Below are 18,053 nucleotides of genomic sequence, written 5' to 3' on the forward strand. Positions count from 1 at the left end.
CTTAAAAGAATGTTGTGGTTGGTTTGATCTTCTATCCGGACCACTGAAGGGCTTTCCAGGTGGCGCTAGTGGTAAAGAACCCACCTTCCACTGCAGGAGACATAAGAGAAGCAGGTTTGATCCCTGGGTCAGGAGGATTCCCGGAAGGATGGCATGGTGATCCACTCCAGCATTCTTGCCTGGAGAATTCCCGTGGACAGAGGAGTCTGGTGGACTATAGTCCATAGGGTTGCAAAGAGTAGGACATGACTGAAGTGACTTCATGCACACACCAGACCACTAAAACTTTCCACATCAGCAATAAGACTGTTGTGGTTTCTTATCATCTGTGTGTTCACTAAGTAGGACTTTTTATTTGCTTCAAGAACTTTTCATTTGCATGCATGATTTCATTTAACTGTTTGGTGCAAGAGGCCTAGCGTTCAGCCTGTTTCAGCTTTTGACATGCTTTCCTCACTAAGCTTAATCACTTCTAGGTTTTAAAGTGAGACTTATGACTCTTCTGTTAACTCTGACACTTAAAGGCCATCGTCAGGTTACTAACTGACCTGATTTCAATATTGTTGTGTCTCAGAGAATAGGGAGGTGTGAGGAGAGGGAGAGAGATGGGAACAGCTCATTGGTAGAGCAGTCAGAACACACACTACATTTATCAGTCAAGGTCACTGTCTGATAAGGGTGTGGTTTGTGATGCCCCAATTATAATAGTAACATCAAGGGTCATGGATCACAGATCACCATAACAAATATAGTAATGATGAAAAAGTGCAAAATATTGTGAAAATTACCAAAATGTGACACAGAGACTTGAAATGAACAAATGCTGTTGGCAAAATGGTGGTGATTGATTTGCTCATCACAGAGTTACCACAAACCTTCAACATGTAAAAATGCAGTACTGCAATGCAATAAAAAGTGCAATGATACGATGCATGCCTGTATAAAGAAAAAACAAAACAATGGAGGCAACGCAGCAGTGTTCCACTTTACACTCTGACTTAAGTCTCTGTTTAATGTGCTTTAATTATTATTCGTTCCTCGTCCGTCATCTTTTCTGCCTACATAGTTTCCTGACCTCCTTCAACAAACAGCTTCCAAGATGGCCGGGACTTTGCCCCCTAAAGAATTCCTCCAAGCTGTGTTTGAATCTGTTCGGAACAGCAGTGCGGAGAAGCCCAGCTCTGACCCCAGTCCTGGTGAGTGTTTCTGGAGTATCTGAGTCTGTGTCTGGCAGCGGTGTTTTGGCTGAGTTCCTGGCATCAGGCAGACTCCTTGTCCCAGGGACTGGATGTAGTGTTTGCCAAACAATGAGTAGCAAAAATCCACAGAGCAAAAATTACATCTTTGTAAAGTGATTTGAAATCATATCTTGTTCTCCTCAGTTAGGCCAGTAGGTTTAATGGGTGAACATGTGCAACAAACATTTCAGAACAATTGATTTAAGGGCCAGAATGTCTGTGTGACTGTGAATTGCTGTGCTGGGACCAGGCTGACTGGATTTGAACCCTGGGGCTGCTACTTGTGGGCTGTGTGACTTTGGGTAAACTCCCCAACCTCTCTGTGCCTCAGGTTTCATCCTCTGTAAAATGAGGGTAATGAAAGTCCTTACCTTCACTAGATTATTGTGAAGACTGGTGGGTTTAAACCTATGAAAGTGAAAGTTGCTCAGTCGTGTCTGACTCTTTGCAACCCCATGGACTATGGACAACTCTTTACAACCCCATGGACAGTCCATAGAATTCTCCAGGCCAGAATACTGGAGTGGGTATCTGTTCCCTTCTTCAGGGGATCTTCCCAATCTAGGGATCAAACCCAGATCTCCTGCATTGCAGGTGGATTCTTTACCAGCTGAGCTACCAGGGAAGCCCCTTAAACATCCTATAAACCTATAAACATGTCCACAACAGTGCCTGGCACGTAGGAAATGCTCAGTAAGTTTTAGATATTAATACATGTTATTGTACACCTATTAAGTGTAGGCTTGTGCCCAGCAGGAGGAGACAAAGTTAACCAGACCCAAGAATAATTGTAATAATGATAGTTGACAATCCGTGCTTACTTTGTTTCCTGCAAATAAAATAATTTTTGAGCACCGACTATGTGAACAGAATAGAAATCCCTGCCGTCATAGAGCTTATTTTCAAATGGTGGCTTGGGCAGGGTGGGGTGGGGTCATCAGACAATAAATTGCAGACATAAGTGAAATATGAAGTGTGTTGTGTGATAAGTATCAAGAAGGAAAATTTGTTTGTTCTCTATGTCTATCTATGTCTGAATTCCTGCTTGCAAATAGGTTCTTCTGTACCATTTTTCTAGATCCTACACATGTGTGTTAACACATGATATTTGTTTTTCTCTTTTTCACTCTATATGACAGTCTCTGGGTGCATCTGGGTCTCTGCAAATGGCTCAATTTCATTCTTTTTTTATGGCTAATATTCCATTGTATATATGTGCCACATCTTCTTTATCCGTTCCTCTGTTGATGGACATTTAGGTTGCTTCCAAGGGGAGAGAGGGGCTAGGAAGAATTGGGAGATTGGGCTTGACATATATACACTACTATGTGTAAAATAGATAACTAATAAGAACCTACTATGTAGCTCAGGGAACTCTGCTTGGTGCTCTGGGGTGACCTGAATGGGAAGGAAATCAAAAAAGAGGGGAGATAAATATATATCAGATCAGATCAGATCAGTCACTCAGTCGTATCTGACTCTTTGCGACCCCATGAATCGCAGCACGCCAGGCCTCCCTGTCCATCCCGGAGTTCACTCAGACTCACGTCCATTGAGTCAGTGATGCCATCCAGCCATCTCATCCTCTGTCGTCCCCTTCTCCTCCTGCCCACAATCCCTCCCAGCATCAGAGTCTTTTCCAGTGAGTCAACTCTTCGCATGAGGTGGCCAAAGTACTGGAGTTTCAGCTTTAGCATCATTCCTTCCAAAGAAATCCCAGGGCTGATCTCCTTCAGAATGGACTGGTTGGATCTCCTTGCAGTCCAAGGGACTCTCAAGAGTCTTCTCCAACACCACCGTTCAAAAGCATCAATTCTTTGGCGCTCAGCCTTCTTCACAGTCCAACTCACATCCATACATGACCATAGGAAAAACCATAGCCTTGACTAGGTGGACCTTGGTTGGCAAAGTAATGTCTCGGCTTTTGAATATGCTATCTAGGTTGGTCATAACTTTCCTTCCAAGGAGTAAGCGTCTTTTAATTTCATGGCTGCAGTCACCATCTGCAGTGATTTTGGAGTCCAGAAAAATAAAGTCTGACACTGTTTCCACTGTTTCCCCATCTCTTTCCCATGAAGTGGTGGGACCGGATGCCGTGATCTTCGTTTTCTAAATGTTGAGCTTTAAGCCAACTTTTTCACTCTCCACTTTCACTTTCATCAAGAGGCTTTTGAGTTCCTCTTCACTTTCTGCCATAAGGGTGGTGTCATCTGCATATCTGAGGTTATTGATATTTCTCCCGGCAATCTTGATTCCAGCTTGTGTTTCTTCCAGTCCAGTGTTTCTCATGATGTACTCTGCATATAAGTTAAATAAGCAGGGTGACAATATACAGCCTTGACATACTCCTTTTCCTATTTGGAACCAGTCTGTTGTTCCATGTCCAGTTCTAACTGTTGCTTCCTGACCTGCATACAGATTTCTCAAGAGGCAGGTCAGGTGGTCTGGTATTCCCATCTCTTTCAGAATTTTCCACAGTTTATTATATAGCAGATATATATCTCGGATTCATTTTGCTGTATAGCTGAAACCAACACAACATTGTAAAGCAACTATCCGCCAATAAAATTTTTTTAAGAAGAAGGAAATTAAAGCAAGGACAGGAGTCAGAGAGTGTGGGGTGTGGGGTTGTAATTTGAAAGGAGATTGGTTAAGGAAGGTTTCACTAAGGTGACATTTGAGGAAAGACTCAAGGGTGGACGTGTGAAGTTAGCATCTGCAGACAGAGGAATGGACAGGACTGGGGGTGGGGGGGAAGGAGACATGAAGGGCGGTGTGGCTGGAGTGGAGCCTTGTCTCCCTGTAAAGGAGATCTTAAGGTGAGGGTTTCATGGGGCAGCAAGCACGGCAGCGTCACAGTCGGATTGATGCTCACCTTGGGTCCTCACCTCTATCCTATGGGGTGGGTGGCATGGTTCTTCCCACTTTCTTGAAAAAGGAAATGGAGTTTCAAGAGACACAGAGATTTGGCCAAAGTCTCAGAGCTAGTAAATGGCAGCTCTTGGAACTGAACCCAAAGCAGGTGAAGATTACCGGCCCTCAGGGCCCAACCATCCAGTTGTCACAAGCTCCTCCTGTGCCCGTGGCTATGAGAAAGTAAGACTTTTCTCACCCGGGGAGGAGGCCCTTACCTCCAGTGCTTAGTTGGCATTTTCTTTGGTTGGTTCTGGGTATTAATTGCTGCTGTGATTGTAGTAACTAATGGATTGGCTGAACTGCTACTCGGTTTCACTTCAGTAAATTTTGTGTGTGTGTGTTGATTCATTCAACAAATATTTGCTGAATACCTACTATGTGCCAGGCCCTATTCTAAGCCCTGGAAACATAGCAGTGATAAGCCCAAATCCCTGCTGTACTTTAAAACCATTCTTTTCTCCTCAATTCTGTACTTTTACTGGATCCTGCCTTCATTGGAAAGTGGGGCCAAGGGGGTCTGGGAGAGACGAGTCTTTTATCTTCTACAAGTGGGCTGTGATAAAGATGTTTGAGCACCAGACGTGTACCTTTGACATGTACCTTTGGTCCAGTTTTGCCTCTTGATTGACGTCCAATGAATTTCCATTGAAGATGCAGTGAGAGGGGTGTGGCCACAGGGCTCAAGAAATGTCCAGCCCTGGGTGGTGCTGGTGAGTCTGTGAACATCAGGGATTGTCAGCTACTAAGATGGGAAATCCAGGACTCCTCTTAAGACAAGGGGCCTGGTTTTCTCTTAGGCTGTGCACATCTGGGCCAGCTGAGACAGTATCTCATTTGTGGATTGGAGAGTAAATGGTTTGACTAGGTAAGGTTAAGCTTATTCAAAGACTGACGCGGGTGGGTTTCTCCTGTTGCCAAGGAAAATGTAACAGACCCATTTCTCGTCTCTCCTGGGATGAGAAGGCCAAAGCCTCCACCAAGACTTTTATGGCAGGTGGGTCATCTTCCCTTTCCACACTTAGATAGGAGCACATCTTCCTCATAATTCTGGAAGCCCTAACTCTAACTCTGGATTGCAAACTCAAATGCATGGGGTGGCTATGACAGGTAGTGTAAGTAATAAAAATGGCTAACATGTATTGAGTGCTTACTGTATACTCGGCTTTATATGTAATGATATGTTTAGTCCTCACAAAAATTCTGTAAGGTATTCAAAATTTTAATCCTCATTTTATAGACTAGGAGTACGAGGCACAGAGGGGTTAAATAGCTTTGGATTTGAATCTAAAGCCAGAACTGTTCACCAGAGTGAACAGCTCCTACTGCCCAATCAGAGGGATGCAAAGCTTCTAGTGTGTGCGTGGGGCTTTGTACAGAGTTAGCAAGACACGGCAGAAGTTTAATTCACACAGGTCCCTGGGTACCTGAGCTCAGCTTCTACCCTACACCGCTTCTATTGGGTAAATCTGCTTGGAGAAAAACATAAAGAAGTAGACTCAGGGAATTCCCTGGCAGTCCAGTTTGGGACTCTGCGCTTTCATTGCAGGAGGCCCGGGTTTGATCCCTAGTCGGGGAATGAAGATCCCACAGGCCTCACAGCCAAAAATAAATAAAAATAAAGTTACTGCAACCAGTGATCATGGGGGGCGGGGGAGGAGGGAAGACTCACATTTCCTGAAATTCCCTTTCGTCTGTTCCTTCTCCATGTCACCCATTCCTCAGGTTGCCATGGCATCGTGGCTCCCTCTTTTGATGACATCATCAAGCTGGCCGAAGCCAATGCCTGCTGGGCCCCTGAGGACCTGCTCTGCCTGGAGGAGAACACGTTCCTCAGGAGCGTGGAGCTGCTGGGGGCCGTCAGGAGCTTCAGTCTGGCTCAGCTGAGGAAGCTGAAGGAGAAGGCAGTACAGGTGAAGCCTGCGTCAGGGAGGAAGCCCTCACAGAGGGAAACCCAGCCCAGGGTCTCAGCCCTGCTGTGCACAGACCCATCTCATGGGGTTTGCACTTGGGTCATCTTGTTGGAATCCCACTGCGTCCGCTCCGAGCCAGAGCTGTGATCTGTGAGCCTGAGAGGGTTCCAGCTCCTCCCTCTAGGGCTCTGTCGAGGATGGGATGAGATGTCTTGGCATCTAAAGGATGCTCCGTAAATCAAATTTTGGGGATACCCTGGTGCCTCTGACTGAGGTGGTTTCCAGGAATCAAGCCTTTTCTTCCTCCACTTGGAGAACCCCGCTGCTGCTTTCAGGAGGTTTTCTTAGAATCTGTTGCAAAGTCACCTGAGAACAGAGCAGAAAGGAATAAAAAGAGAACTGGAAGTAATTTGCCATCTTTATAAAGATTCCCTTGAGTGGCTTGTTTCAGCTGTTAAGATTGTCGTGGACTATGTAGTTATGGTTGTGGGGTTAAGATATTAAATTCCTTAAAATGATGTCTGTTTTTCATATGAGTAATCCAAGTTTATTGTAGGCAAGTCAGAAAATAATAAAGAAGAAAATCAGTCAATCTTTTACCTGGAGATAACCGGGTAGCTCAAACGGTAAAGAATCCACCTGCAAAGCGGGAGACCTGGGTTCGATGCCTGGGTTGGGAAGATCCCCTGGAGGAGGGCATGGCAACCCACTCCAGTATTCTTGCCTGGAGAATCTCTGTGGACAGAGGAGCCTGGTAGGCTCCAGTCCACGGGGTTGTAAAGAGTCGGACACAACTGAGAGACTACTGCTTTCACTTTCAAGCACTATTAATATTTTGGTATGTTCACCCGAAGCTTCCCAGACTTCTGTGTATGCATGTAAAATATATTTATATATTTCATACATGTATTTCATATATCTAACATATATATGTTACAAAAAATAGGATCATACTCCAACTCTTCAATAGCTTCCTCTCCACACGAACAGTGTACAGCACATATTATTATATATCAGAAATATAAATCTATATCAGCCTTTAAAAGAGCTACGTAATATCCTACTTTATGGTTGGTCTTTATTTAACTAGTTGGTAGACTTTTAGACTTTATTTTTTTAATGCCTCCATGTATATATTTATACATATTTCTTTGGGCACTTGTCTTAATATTTACTTAGGCTAAATTCTCAGAGGTGGAATTTCTGAATCAAAGAGTATAAATGTTTTAAAAGCTTTTGATGCATGTAGCCAAATTTCCCTCTAAAAATCATGTACCAATTTACATTCTTAACATCAACAAATGACAGCATCCTTTATCCCATATCTTTCCGATACCATAAGTGATCATTCTTTTTACTCTTTGTCAATTCGATCAGCCTACTTACTATTCTTTGATTGTTGTTAACGTACATTTCTTTAATATGACTGAGACAACTTTTCTCATAGGTTTGTTTCTTTTCTTGTGAATTTCCTATTCATGTTTTTTGTCTGTTTAAAAAAAATAGTCATTATTTTCTTATTGATTTGTTTGAGAACTTTATATATTAAAGAAATTTGCCCCATGTCAGTTTCAAATACAGTCAGTAAAAGTGAAAGTTGCTCAGTCATGTCAAACTCTTTGCGACCCCATGGACTATACAGTCCACGGAATTCTCCAGGCCAGAATACTAGAGCAGGCAGCCTTTCCCTTCTCCCGGGGATCTTCCCCACGCAGGAATTGAACCGGGGTCTCCTGCATTGCAGGTGGATTCTTTACCAACTGAGCTATCAGGGAAACCACAGTCAGTAGGGGTCAGTCTAATCTGGCTTTTTTTTTCACCTGAAGGTTTGGGACATGCCTTCTTCCTGGAGAGAGTACCATATTGTTTCCCTGGGGCGCATTGCTCTGGCTCTTAATGAGAGTGAGCTGGAGCAGCTGGATCTCAGCTCCATCGATACCGTGGCTTCCCTCAGCCAGCAGACAGAGTGGACCCCAGGGCAGGTAAGTAGATATGCTGGATCTCTTAAATATTCTATTTCAGTCTTAATAGTGTGTATATTTTCCTTTACATCCTAGAGCATACTTACAGTAGTCATTATAGCAACTTTAAAAGCCTTTGCTGCTGGGGACTTCCCTGGTGGTCCAGTGGTTAAGACTTCACTTTCAGTGCATGAAATGTGGGTTCAATCCCTGGCCAGGGAGCCAAGATCCTGTACGCCTAACAGCAAAAAACAAAACAAAGCATGAAACAGAAATAATATTGTAACAAATTCAATAAAGACTTAAAAGATAACTGTAAAAAAATAAAAGTCTTTGCTGCTAATTTCATCATCATTGTTGTTTCTATTTATTTATTTTTGGCTGCATGGATCTTCACTGCTGCTCATGGGCTTTCTCTAGTTGCGGTGAGTGGGGGATACTCTTTCCCGTGGCTTCTCTTGTTGCGGAACATGGGCTCTAAGCTCTTGGACTTAAGTAATTGGGGTGCACGGGCTTAGTTGCTTCTAGGCATATGGGGATCCTGCCAAACCAGGGCTCAAACCCATGTCCCCTGCATTGGCAGGTAGATTCTTAACCATTGGACAACCAGGGAAGTTCATCATTGTCTTTTTGTTAGGTAATTTTCCCCATAATTATGGTCATATTTTCTTATTTGTAGGTCTAAAAATTTTAATGGGCTAATGGGCATTGTGAATTTTACATCTTTGAGCACTCAGTTCAGTTGTTCTCCTTTGAAGAGTACTAGGCTTTGTTCTGGCACACACTTCAATTACTTTTAGATCAGTTTGATGATTTTGAGGCTTCCCTTTGAGCATTATAAGGGTGAATCTAGAGTGAGCTTCCAGCCCAGCGTTTCTCATATAAGAGAAACTCTGCATATAAGTTAAATAAGCAGAGTGACAATATACAGCCTTGATGTACTCCTTTTCCTATTTGGAACCAGTCTGTTGTTCCATGTCCAGTTCTAAATGTTGCTTTCTGACCTGCATACAGGTTTCTCAAGAGACAGGTCAGGTGGTCTGGTATTCCCATCTCTTTCAGAATTTTCCACAGTTTATTGTGATCCACACAGTCAAAGGCTTTGGCATAGTCAATAAAGCAGAAAAAGATGTTTTTCTGGAACTCTCTTGCTTTTTCCATGATCCAGCGGATGTTGGCAATTTGATCTCTGGTCCCTCTGCCTTTTCTAAAACCAGCTTGAACATCTGGAAGTTCATGGTTCACGTATTGCTGAAGCCTGGCTTGGAGAATTTTGAGCATTACTTTACTAGCATGTGAGATGAGTGCAATTGTGCAGTAGTTTGAGCATTCTTTGGCATTGCCTTTCTTTGGAATTGGAATGAAAACTGACCTTTTCCAGTCCTGTGACCACCTCTGAGTTTTCCAAATTTGCTGGCATATTGAGTGCAGCACTTTCACAGCATCATCTTTCAGGATTTGGAATAGCTCAACTGGAATTCCATCACCTCCACTAGCTTTGTTCATAGTGATGCTTTCTAAGGCCCACTTGACTTCACAGAAATACAAACTGGAATCAAGATTGCTAGGAGAAATATCAATATCTCAGATATGCAGACGACACCAACCTTATGGCAGAAAGTGAAGAGGAACTAAAAAGCCTCTTGATGAAAGTGAAGGAGGAGAGTGAAAAAATTGGCTTAAAGCTCATCATTCAGAAAACGAAGATCATGGCATCTGGTCCCATCACTTTATGGGAAATAGATGGGGAAACAGGGGAAACAGTGTCAAACTTTATTTTTGGGGGCTCCAAAATCACTTCAGATGGTGATTGCAGTCGTGAAATTAAAAGATGCTTACTCTTTGGAAGGAAAGTTATGACCAACCTAGATAGTATATTGAAAAGCAGAGACATTACTTTGCCAACAAAGGTCCGTCTAATCGAGCCTATGGTTTTTCCAGTAGTCACGTATGGATATGAGAGTTGGATGGTGAAGAAAGCTGAGCACCGAAGAATTGATGCTTTTGAACTGTGGTGTTGGAGAAGACTCTTTTTTTTTTTTTTAAAGTTCTTTATTTTTTTTTTTAATTTTATTTTATTTTTAAACTTTACATAACTGTATTAGTTTTGCCAGGACTGCAAGGAGATCCAACCACTCCATTCTAAAGGAGATCAGCCCTGGGTGTTCTTTGGAAGGATTGATGTTGAAGCCAAAACTCCAATACTTTGGCCACCTCATGCAAAGAGTTGACTCATTAGAAAAGACCCTGATGCTGGGAGGGACTGGGGGCAGGAGGAGAAGGGGACGACAGAGGATGAGATGGCTGGATGTCATCACTGACTCAAAGGACATGGGTTTGGTGAACTCCGGGAGTTGGTGATGGACAGGGAGGCCTGGGGTGCTGCGATTCATGGGGTTGCAAAGAGTCGGACACGACTGAGCGACTGAACTGAACTGAAAGTGAGCTTTATTCAGTGGTTAATTTATCCCCATCACTGAGATGTGATTCTTCTGAGGACTCCATCCAATGCTCCGTATAGTTCAAGATCTCTTCTCTAGGGCTGGTGGGAATGTGAACTCTTCCCAGCTCCGTGTGAGCTCTGAGAATTGTTTGGCCTCCTGCTTTCTGATGCCTTTTTGATATTTATGTGGACTTCCATTCCTTGCATGTGATCAGTGCTCAGCCAGGCTTGATAAAACCTCTCTGTAGACTTATGGACCCTGTTCCCTCTCTGTGCAGTTTCTTCCTCTCCAGTACTTTGCTTGACAAATTATAGGATCTCTGGCCTCTCTGGACTTGAATCTCTGTATCCTCAACTCAGCCTGACCACTGGGCTTTTTTGGGTTCCCTTTCCTGCTCGATAGCCTGGAAACTGCCTCAGGGCAGACAGTAAGGGCAATTGTGGGGTTCACCTGATTTGTTTTCCTTCTTTCAGCATTATAGGCTTGTGCTTCCTGTTGTCCAGTGTCTAAATAGAGTCATTTCATTTACTTTTTTCAGTTTATGGTGAGAGGGTGATTCCTGTGTCAGTGACTCCTTCATGGGCAAAAGAAGAACTTCTGCCCAGAATATGTTTCTGTTGGGTAGGAAGTTAATCCACTGTATTTCTGGAAGGGGGTGTCTTAGCTGCTCTGTGTTCACTTGGTTCTCAGGCGGCCCTCCCCTCAGCTGTCATTTTCAGCACTAGGCTTACATATCATGTAATTAGAAACCTCAGAAAAAAGCGCTTCTTTCTCATTAATTTTTGAAACAGCCCCAGCACTGCCTCCAATCATGCAATTGCCCAGTCCTAAACAATCTGGTCAGAAGTAGAATATGTGGGTTGGCCTGACACACATCAGAGAGTAGAATCCATCTCATCAAGACCATCTGAACTGAGAATGGGGAACGCATGTATGATAGGCTATGTAATGACCCCCAAAGATGTCCACTTCCTCATCGCTGGAACCCATGAATAAGTTCCCTTATGCGGCAAAAGGAACTTTGCTGATGTGATTAGGTTAAGAATCTTGCAGTAGGAGATTATCCTGGTGGGCCCAACATAATCACAAGGTCCTTAGTGATGGAGGTGGGGGCAGGAGGACCCCAGATACAGAGGGCAATGTGACAGTGGAGGCAGGGGGACACATTGAGAGATTTGAAGGTACAGTGCTGCTGGGTTTGAAGATCGAAGATGGGGCTCTGAGTCAAGGACTTTAGGAAACCTCCAGAAGCTAAAACAGACAAGGAAATGAATGCGGTCTAGAGTCTCAAAAGGAACACATCCTGATGACCCATTTTAGGACTTAAGATCCCCAGAACTATAATAGAATGTATCTGTGTCATTTCAGGCCATGGAGTTTGTGGTAATCTGTTACAGCAGCAAAAGGAAATGAATACAGGTGGTTCACAAAAGAGAAAAGCATGGTGTTATCAGGGGAGCGTGGATACTAGGCAGGCAAAACCAAGGCATATCCCCTACTCTCATGAGCTTCTTGCAATCAGGATTGCCGTGTCTCATGACTGAGTGGCAACATTCAAATAGAACACGGGGTGAATTGCCCAACCCCGCTGGAGTTGGGCAACATGGAGGTCCTGGCCCTAAGGGTGAAGTAAGTTAATACATGTTAAATATGTGAACAATGGGCTTGCCTGCTGGCTCAGACATTAAGAATCCACCTGCAATGCGGGAGACCTGGGTTCGATCCCTGGGTTGGGAAGATTCCCTGGAGAAGGGAATGGCTACCCACTCCAGTATTCTGGCCTGGAGAATTCCATGGACAGAGGAGCCTGGTGGGCTACAGTCCATGGGGTCACAAAGAGTCAGACACGACCGAGCGCCTTTCACTTTCACTGTGAACAATGCCTGGCACCTAGTAGTCAAAAAAATTCGTTGTTTTCATTGTTGTCATTAGTATATTGTCATCATCACACCCCGTCTTTCTGGCAGTTTAACACTTGCCTCCCTTGCAAGATGAGAGGGTCGGACCTCCCCCTGGCCCACCAGTCTGCAGTTCCTTCCACTCCGACATTCTATAATCCTGGGGTTCTGCGACTCTAAAACTGGTTTTGACTGGCTTAAGAAGTGCCACATCACACTTCCAGTATTAAAATCATTCTATTTGCAGTCTGGGAGAACACAGGAAAATATCTCCAGCTTAGAAACTACAGTATCTCTTTCCCTTTGTACCAATTTTCAATTCCCATGGATGGCAGTGAGATTTATCAATATGTTTGAAGGGGATATGAAAACCTAACATTTGCATATATCATTTGCAGTCAGTTCCTCAACTTTAGCTCCCAATCAAACCCTTAAATGCATGTTTCTAGATTAATAGTCAGACCTGGCAGAACTGCATTAACAGATAGTTCAGCTTAAAAACCAATATAAAGGAAAAAAACTATTATAGAAGCCAGAGGGATGAACAGAGAGATTGAAATCTTACAGCTATTCACTTTCAGCGGTTAATATTGCCTAAAAGTGTTGATATTAATTGTCATGGAATCATTACAGATACACTGGCCCAGTCATTCAAGGAAATATATTTTGGCTTATCATCTTGCAGGCTGAGCTTGCATTTTCCAGGTTCCAGTGGCAAAACAATTTAATATCACATCTTCAAAGTAATTTTATTTGAATTGTATTTTTGCACTTTCATTTTAAAATGGGCATGCCTGATAGTTGGGGAGCACGGATTGCTATGAGTCAACAAGTGAAACCTGCTTATGAAGACTTAATAAGAAAAGTTCAAAAGCTAACTTGAATCTCTACCTCTCCTTCATCCCCAAACATCTTCACTGGCTTAGAGTAGAGGCTTTGGAGTCAGACTGCCTGGGTTGTAATCCTAGAACCAGTCATTCAAGTCATCTTGGCATACTTGGCATTACCTTGGCATCTTGGCATAACCTTGGCATAGTTACTTAACCTCTCTGTGCCTCAGTTTCTGCATCTATGAAATAGAGATAATATTAATATTTACTTCCTAGGGTTGTGGGGATTAGAAAAGATAGTATGTGTAAATGGTCAAAAGAGTGTTGGCATACAGTAAGCATTCAGTAAATATTACCTGTTATTATTTGGGATGCACATTTCCATTCAGTCAAGGACATTTAAATCTAAGCACAGTATTAACTGAAATTCCCTTATAGCACCTGTGAGCTTTGTAATCATTGAGGGAAACTTCATGAAGACATTGACCAATCTGATTTGCAGAAATGTAGGAAATCTCTCTGAAGCCAATCCATCATCTGATTGGATTAGAGAAGCAGTAATTCGATGTCATTTCAAAGGAACATATATTGCCTGTGGCTTCTGTAAATCACTCACTTAGATGTTCATCCATTCATTCATTCAAAAAGTACTTATTATTCAGAATGTACCCTACTGTGGGCTAGGCATTGTGCCAGGTACTGGGAATATGGTAGTGAATTAGCTGGATAGGGTCTTCATCTTTGGAGATTCTGCTTGGTGATACAGACAAAAAGTTGAGCAATCAAGAGGAAACATTTAACAAATTTTGATTAGGGATAAGCAGAAGATGGACAAAGTTCTCATGGAAATAGTAGGGAGGGAAGCTACTTGGGATGGGAGAATCCGGGAAGTCTTCTCTGAGCAGGTAACATTTAAACAGACCTGAGAGATAGAAAGGCAACAGCCACGTTAAAAAGTGGAATCCCATTGCAATGTTTCACAAAACACTTTCTCTTAACACTAGAGTGATCCATATTGTGTGATAGGATGGACTGACATTAAAGGGAGATGGGAAGATTCACTGTGACTTCCGCTTCCACTCAGGAGATGTTCATCCTTGGATATCCCCTCCCTACCTTTGCCTTGTGAGCTCTGGTCCTTTTGTAATCTTTATAATCTGTCTCCATGATCCCTGACAATCCACACTATTATGCAGCTCATCTTTAGGGGATTGACTTGGGTCCTTCCTCAAGTCCAACATGGGCAGATGAAATTAATCAGGATTCACCCAGTTACAAGTGACAGAAAACCCAACTCAAGGAGACTTGAGCAAGAATGGAGTTTGTTAGCCCAATCAAAAATGAATGGAAGATCTAAATAGACAGTTCTTCAAAGAAGACATACACCAGGCCAAAAAGCACGTGGAAAAATGCTCAGCATCACTAATTCTTAGAGAAATGCAAATCAAAGCTACAATGAGGTGTCACCTGACATTGGTCAAAAAATCTACAAACAATAAATGCTGGAGAGGGTGTGGAGAAAAGGGGACTCTCCTACCTTGTTGGTGGAAATGTAAATTGGTGCATTATAGAGAACAGTATGGAGGTTCCTTAAAAAACTAAATATTAATTTCCATATGATCCAGCAATCCCACTCCTGGGCATATGTCCATAGAAAACCATAATTCAAAAAGATACACACACTCCAGTGTTCATTGCAGCCCTATTTACAATAACCAAGAAAAGGAAGCAACCTAAATGTCCATCCACAGAGGAAAGGATAAAGAAGATGTGGTACATATATACAATGGAATACTACTCAGCCATAAAAAGAGTGAAGTAATGCCATTTGCAGCACCATGGATGGACCTAGAGATTGTTATACTGAGTGAAATAAGTCAGACAGAGGAGGAAAAATATATCGCTTATATGTGGAATCTAAAAAAATGGTGTAAATGAAAGCAGATTTACAAAACAGAAATAGAGTCACAGATGTAGAAAACAAACTATGGTTACCAGGCAGAAAGGGGAGGAGGGATAAAGTGGGAAACTGAGGTTGACATATACACACTACCATATATAAAATTGGTAACTGAAAGGAATTACTATCGGGCTTCCTTCATGGCTCAGATGGTAGAGAATCTGTCTGCAATGCGGGAGACCTGTGTTTGATCCTTGGGTGGGGAGTCCCATGGACAGAGGAGCCTGGTGGGTTATAGTCCATGGGGTCACAAAGAATCTGACATGACAGAGCGACTAATACTCACTTTTCACTAAGGACTTACTGTGTAGCACAGGGAACTCTGCTCAGTGCTCTGTAAAGACCTATATGGGAAAAGAATCTAAATAAGAGTGGAGATATGTATATATGTGTGTATATATGTGTATATGTGTGTGTGTGTGTATATATATACATATATGTATAACTGATTCACTTTGCTATGAACCTGAAACTAACACAGTTTTGTAAATCTACTTTACTCCAATAAAAATGTTTAAAAAGAATGGAGTTTATTGACTCCTATCACAGAGGATGTCAAGAGTGGAATTAAAGTATGGCTGGATCCAGGGGCTTCAGCACTGTTGTCAGGACTGTCTCACCATTTTGACCCTGCTTTCTTCTGTGTTGGCTTTGTTCAGAGGCAGTTTCTTTTCATGTGGTGAGTTCTAGAAGATTCAGGTGTTTGTCTTCCAAGGTCCAGTCCAGAGTAAAGAAAGCTCAGCTCTTCTAATTGCTCCAGCCAAAGTCCCGGTTGGTTTTGACTGGATCACATGCCCAATCTAGAAACAATCACTATAGTCAGGCTAAGAGGCATTCTGACTGGCCAGGAACACTCCTGGAACTCAGAATGCAGTGAGCTCCAGTTGGACCACATGAAGTAAGAGTGTGGGAGGGCTGGCTCACCAGGGAAAGTCATGAACAATTAATAGCCACTATGTTAAATTAAGGGGACTCTACACTACACATCAACCCCTAAAATCGAAGCTAATTGGAAAGATTTCCGTGTGGTTTTAAATGCCAGAGCATTTAATGTACTACCCTCTGGAGCTGAAGAGTGAGAGGCAAACGTATTTCAGGGTAGATTTCACGGAGGTAACATCTGACTTGAACTCCTAAATAAAAGGATGGATTTTAACTGTTGGGAATGTAGGAAGGGCATTTCAGATTGAGGCACTGACTTGAGTAAAGGTGTAAAGGCAGAAAGTTACAAGGTTTTATCAGAAAATTGTGAAAACATACACTGGAAAAGTTTGGATCCTAATGCAGAAGAACTTAAATGACCAAACTATCTGAAAGTCATGAATGATGAGGGGAATAAGCCAGCAGACCAGACCCAAGGTACTGATGTCTTTAATGTTGAAGGATATAAGAACTTCGTGGCTTTTATAGATCAGGGGACATACTCAGTAGAAGCGGCACCATCGGGAGGATAACCTGGATGAGTGGCTAGGATGGTTTGGAATGGGTAATATGTCCAGAGGAGAAGCGTGAGCAATTGTCAGGAAGCTGGCTCCGTTATCCCCTTGGATCTTGGGGTCTTGATCATCCCTGGATGGTTCATTTCTTGTCCTTCCACATTTTATAGGCTAAATCCATTCTGCAAGGGTTTCTGGAGGATTCAGGCTATAGGGTCCAGGATCTGAAGAGCTTCCACTTGGTAGGACTTGGTGCAGCCCTGTGTGCCATGAACATCACTGAAATCTCACTTATAAAGATCTTGGAATTCAGGTAACCAAAATACTAGTGCACAGAGTGGCAAATGATTGATTGTTGGTTGATTCATTCATTAATTTATTCATCAAGGTGTTCTCTGCTTCCTGCTGCTTTGCAACCTTTCTGGGATAAAATAGGGAGTGAGATTAGCTGGATCCTTTCTGGTGCTGAGCCTACCTACCTTTTGCATATCTATTTTGGCTGGAGAGTCTCCTAGGCTCACACTATATCCCTCCCTTGTAACCAGGGTGGTGGTGGCCAGAATCGGGACCCTGCTCTGCAGTACCCAGGTCTTGGCAGAGTTTAAGAGGAAGGCAGAAGTTGTGTTTGGGGAGCCCACTGAGTGGTCCAGCTTTGTCTTGCAGGAGCTTGGGACCATTGCAGGTAAGAGGCAGCTTGAGCATGCCTTTCTCCCCCTTTCCAACCTTAAATCTGGGGACAAAAACAAACAAACAAAATCCTTGGCCACGTATAGTGAACATCCATAGAGTTATGATAGAACCTAGATTTCATGACTTCAAGTTGCAGAAGGTGGGGATCTGCAAGTCTGCTTTTTAAACAAGCTCTCTTGGTAATTCTGTGTAGCTAAAGTGGTTTAGAATGTTATTTAATTGGCTCCAAAATAGATTTATACACAATTTAAAATTTGTGTAAAGTGAAGCTCCTTCTGGGCATAAATTTCCTTGTAGGAGACCAATCAGGGCTAATGTGACCCACATATTTTCTTCCTGAGTTGATTAAGGAACCTAATTCCCCAGAGTGACTTTCAGGGCCTTTTGTAAGGAATGATGTTTGCCTAGAACATGCAGATCTGTACATTACGCAGTGCCATTAATAAAACAAACGGAGTTCTGATGGCTTGAATTAAACCCTCTGATTCCTTTTTCTCCCCAGCTGGATTAACTAAGGAAGAGCTCCGAATGCTTGATAAGGATTTGATGCCATATTTCCAGCCATCAGCAATCAAATGCCTTCCTGATGAGATATTCAAAGTAAGTACTCAGTTCTTCAAGGAGAATGGGAGCTGACCCCATTTCAAATCACACAGGGAAGCAGATGGTGGGTGTTGGATTCTAGGGACCTACAACCTGCTTCTGCTAATAGGGCCAGAGGAGAGCTATGTGCCAACAATGGATGGATCACAACATAATTTTAGCTATTT

At 42.9% G+C, this 18,053-nt stretch overlaps 1 protein-coding gene across 1 annotated transcript in view; it reads left to right on the top strand.

Moving 5' to 3' along the window:
* The window catches only part of OTOA (otoancorin), a 72,526-nt gene that overhangs the window by 48,052 nt on the left and 6,421 nt on the right, over positions 1 to 18,053 (top strand). Inside the window, exons 21-26 of the mRNA XM_055561459.1 lie at positions 1,067 to 1,196; positions 5,877 to 6,064; positions 7,891 to 8,046; positions 16,764 to 16,906; positions 17,139 to 17,275; positions 17,786 to 17,883. Coding sequence (XP_055417434.1) covers positions 1,067 to 1,196; positions 5,877 to 6,064; positions 7,891 to 8,046; positions 16,764 to 16,906; positions 17,139 to 17,275; positions 17,786 to 17,883 — 852 coding nt within the window. The remainder of the gene's footprint in view (positions 1 to 1,066; positions 1,197 to 5,876; positions 6,065 to 7,890; positions 8,047 to 16,763; positions 16,907 to 17,138; positions 17,276 to 17,785; positions 17,884 to 18,053) is intronic.

Source organism: Bubalus kerabau, chromosome 23 (assembly GCF_029407905.1).
Source record: "Bubalus kerabau isolate K-KA32 ecotype Philippines breed swamp buffalo chromosome 23, PCC_UOA_SB_1v2, whole genome shotgun sequence".
Lineage (NCBI taxonomy): Eukaryota > Metazoa > Chordata > Mammalia > Artiodactyla > Bovidae > Bubalus > Bubalus kerabau.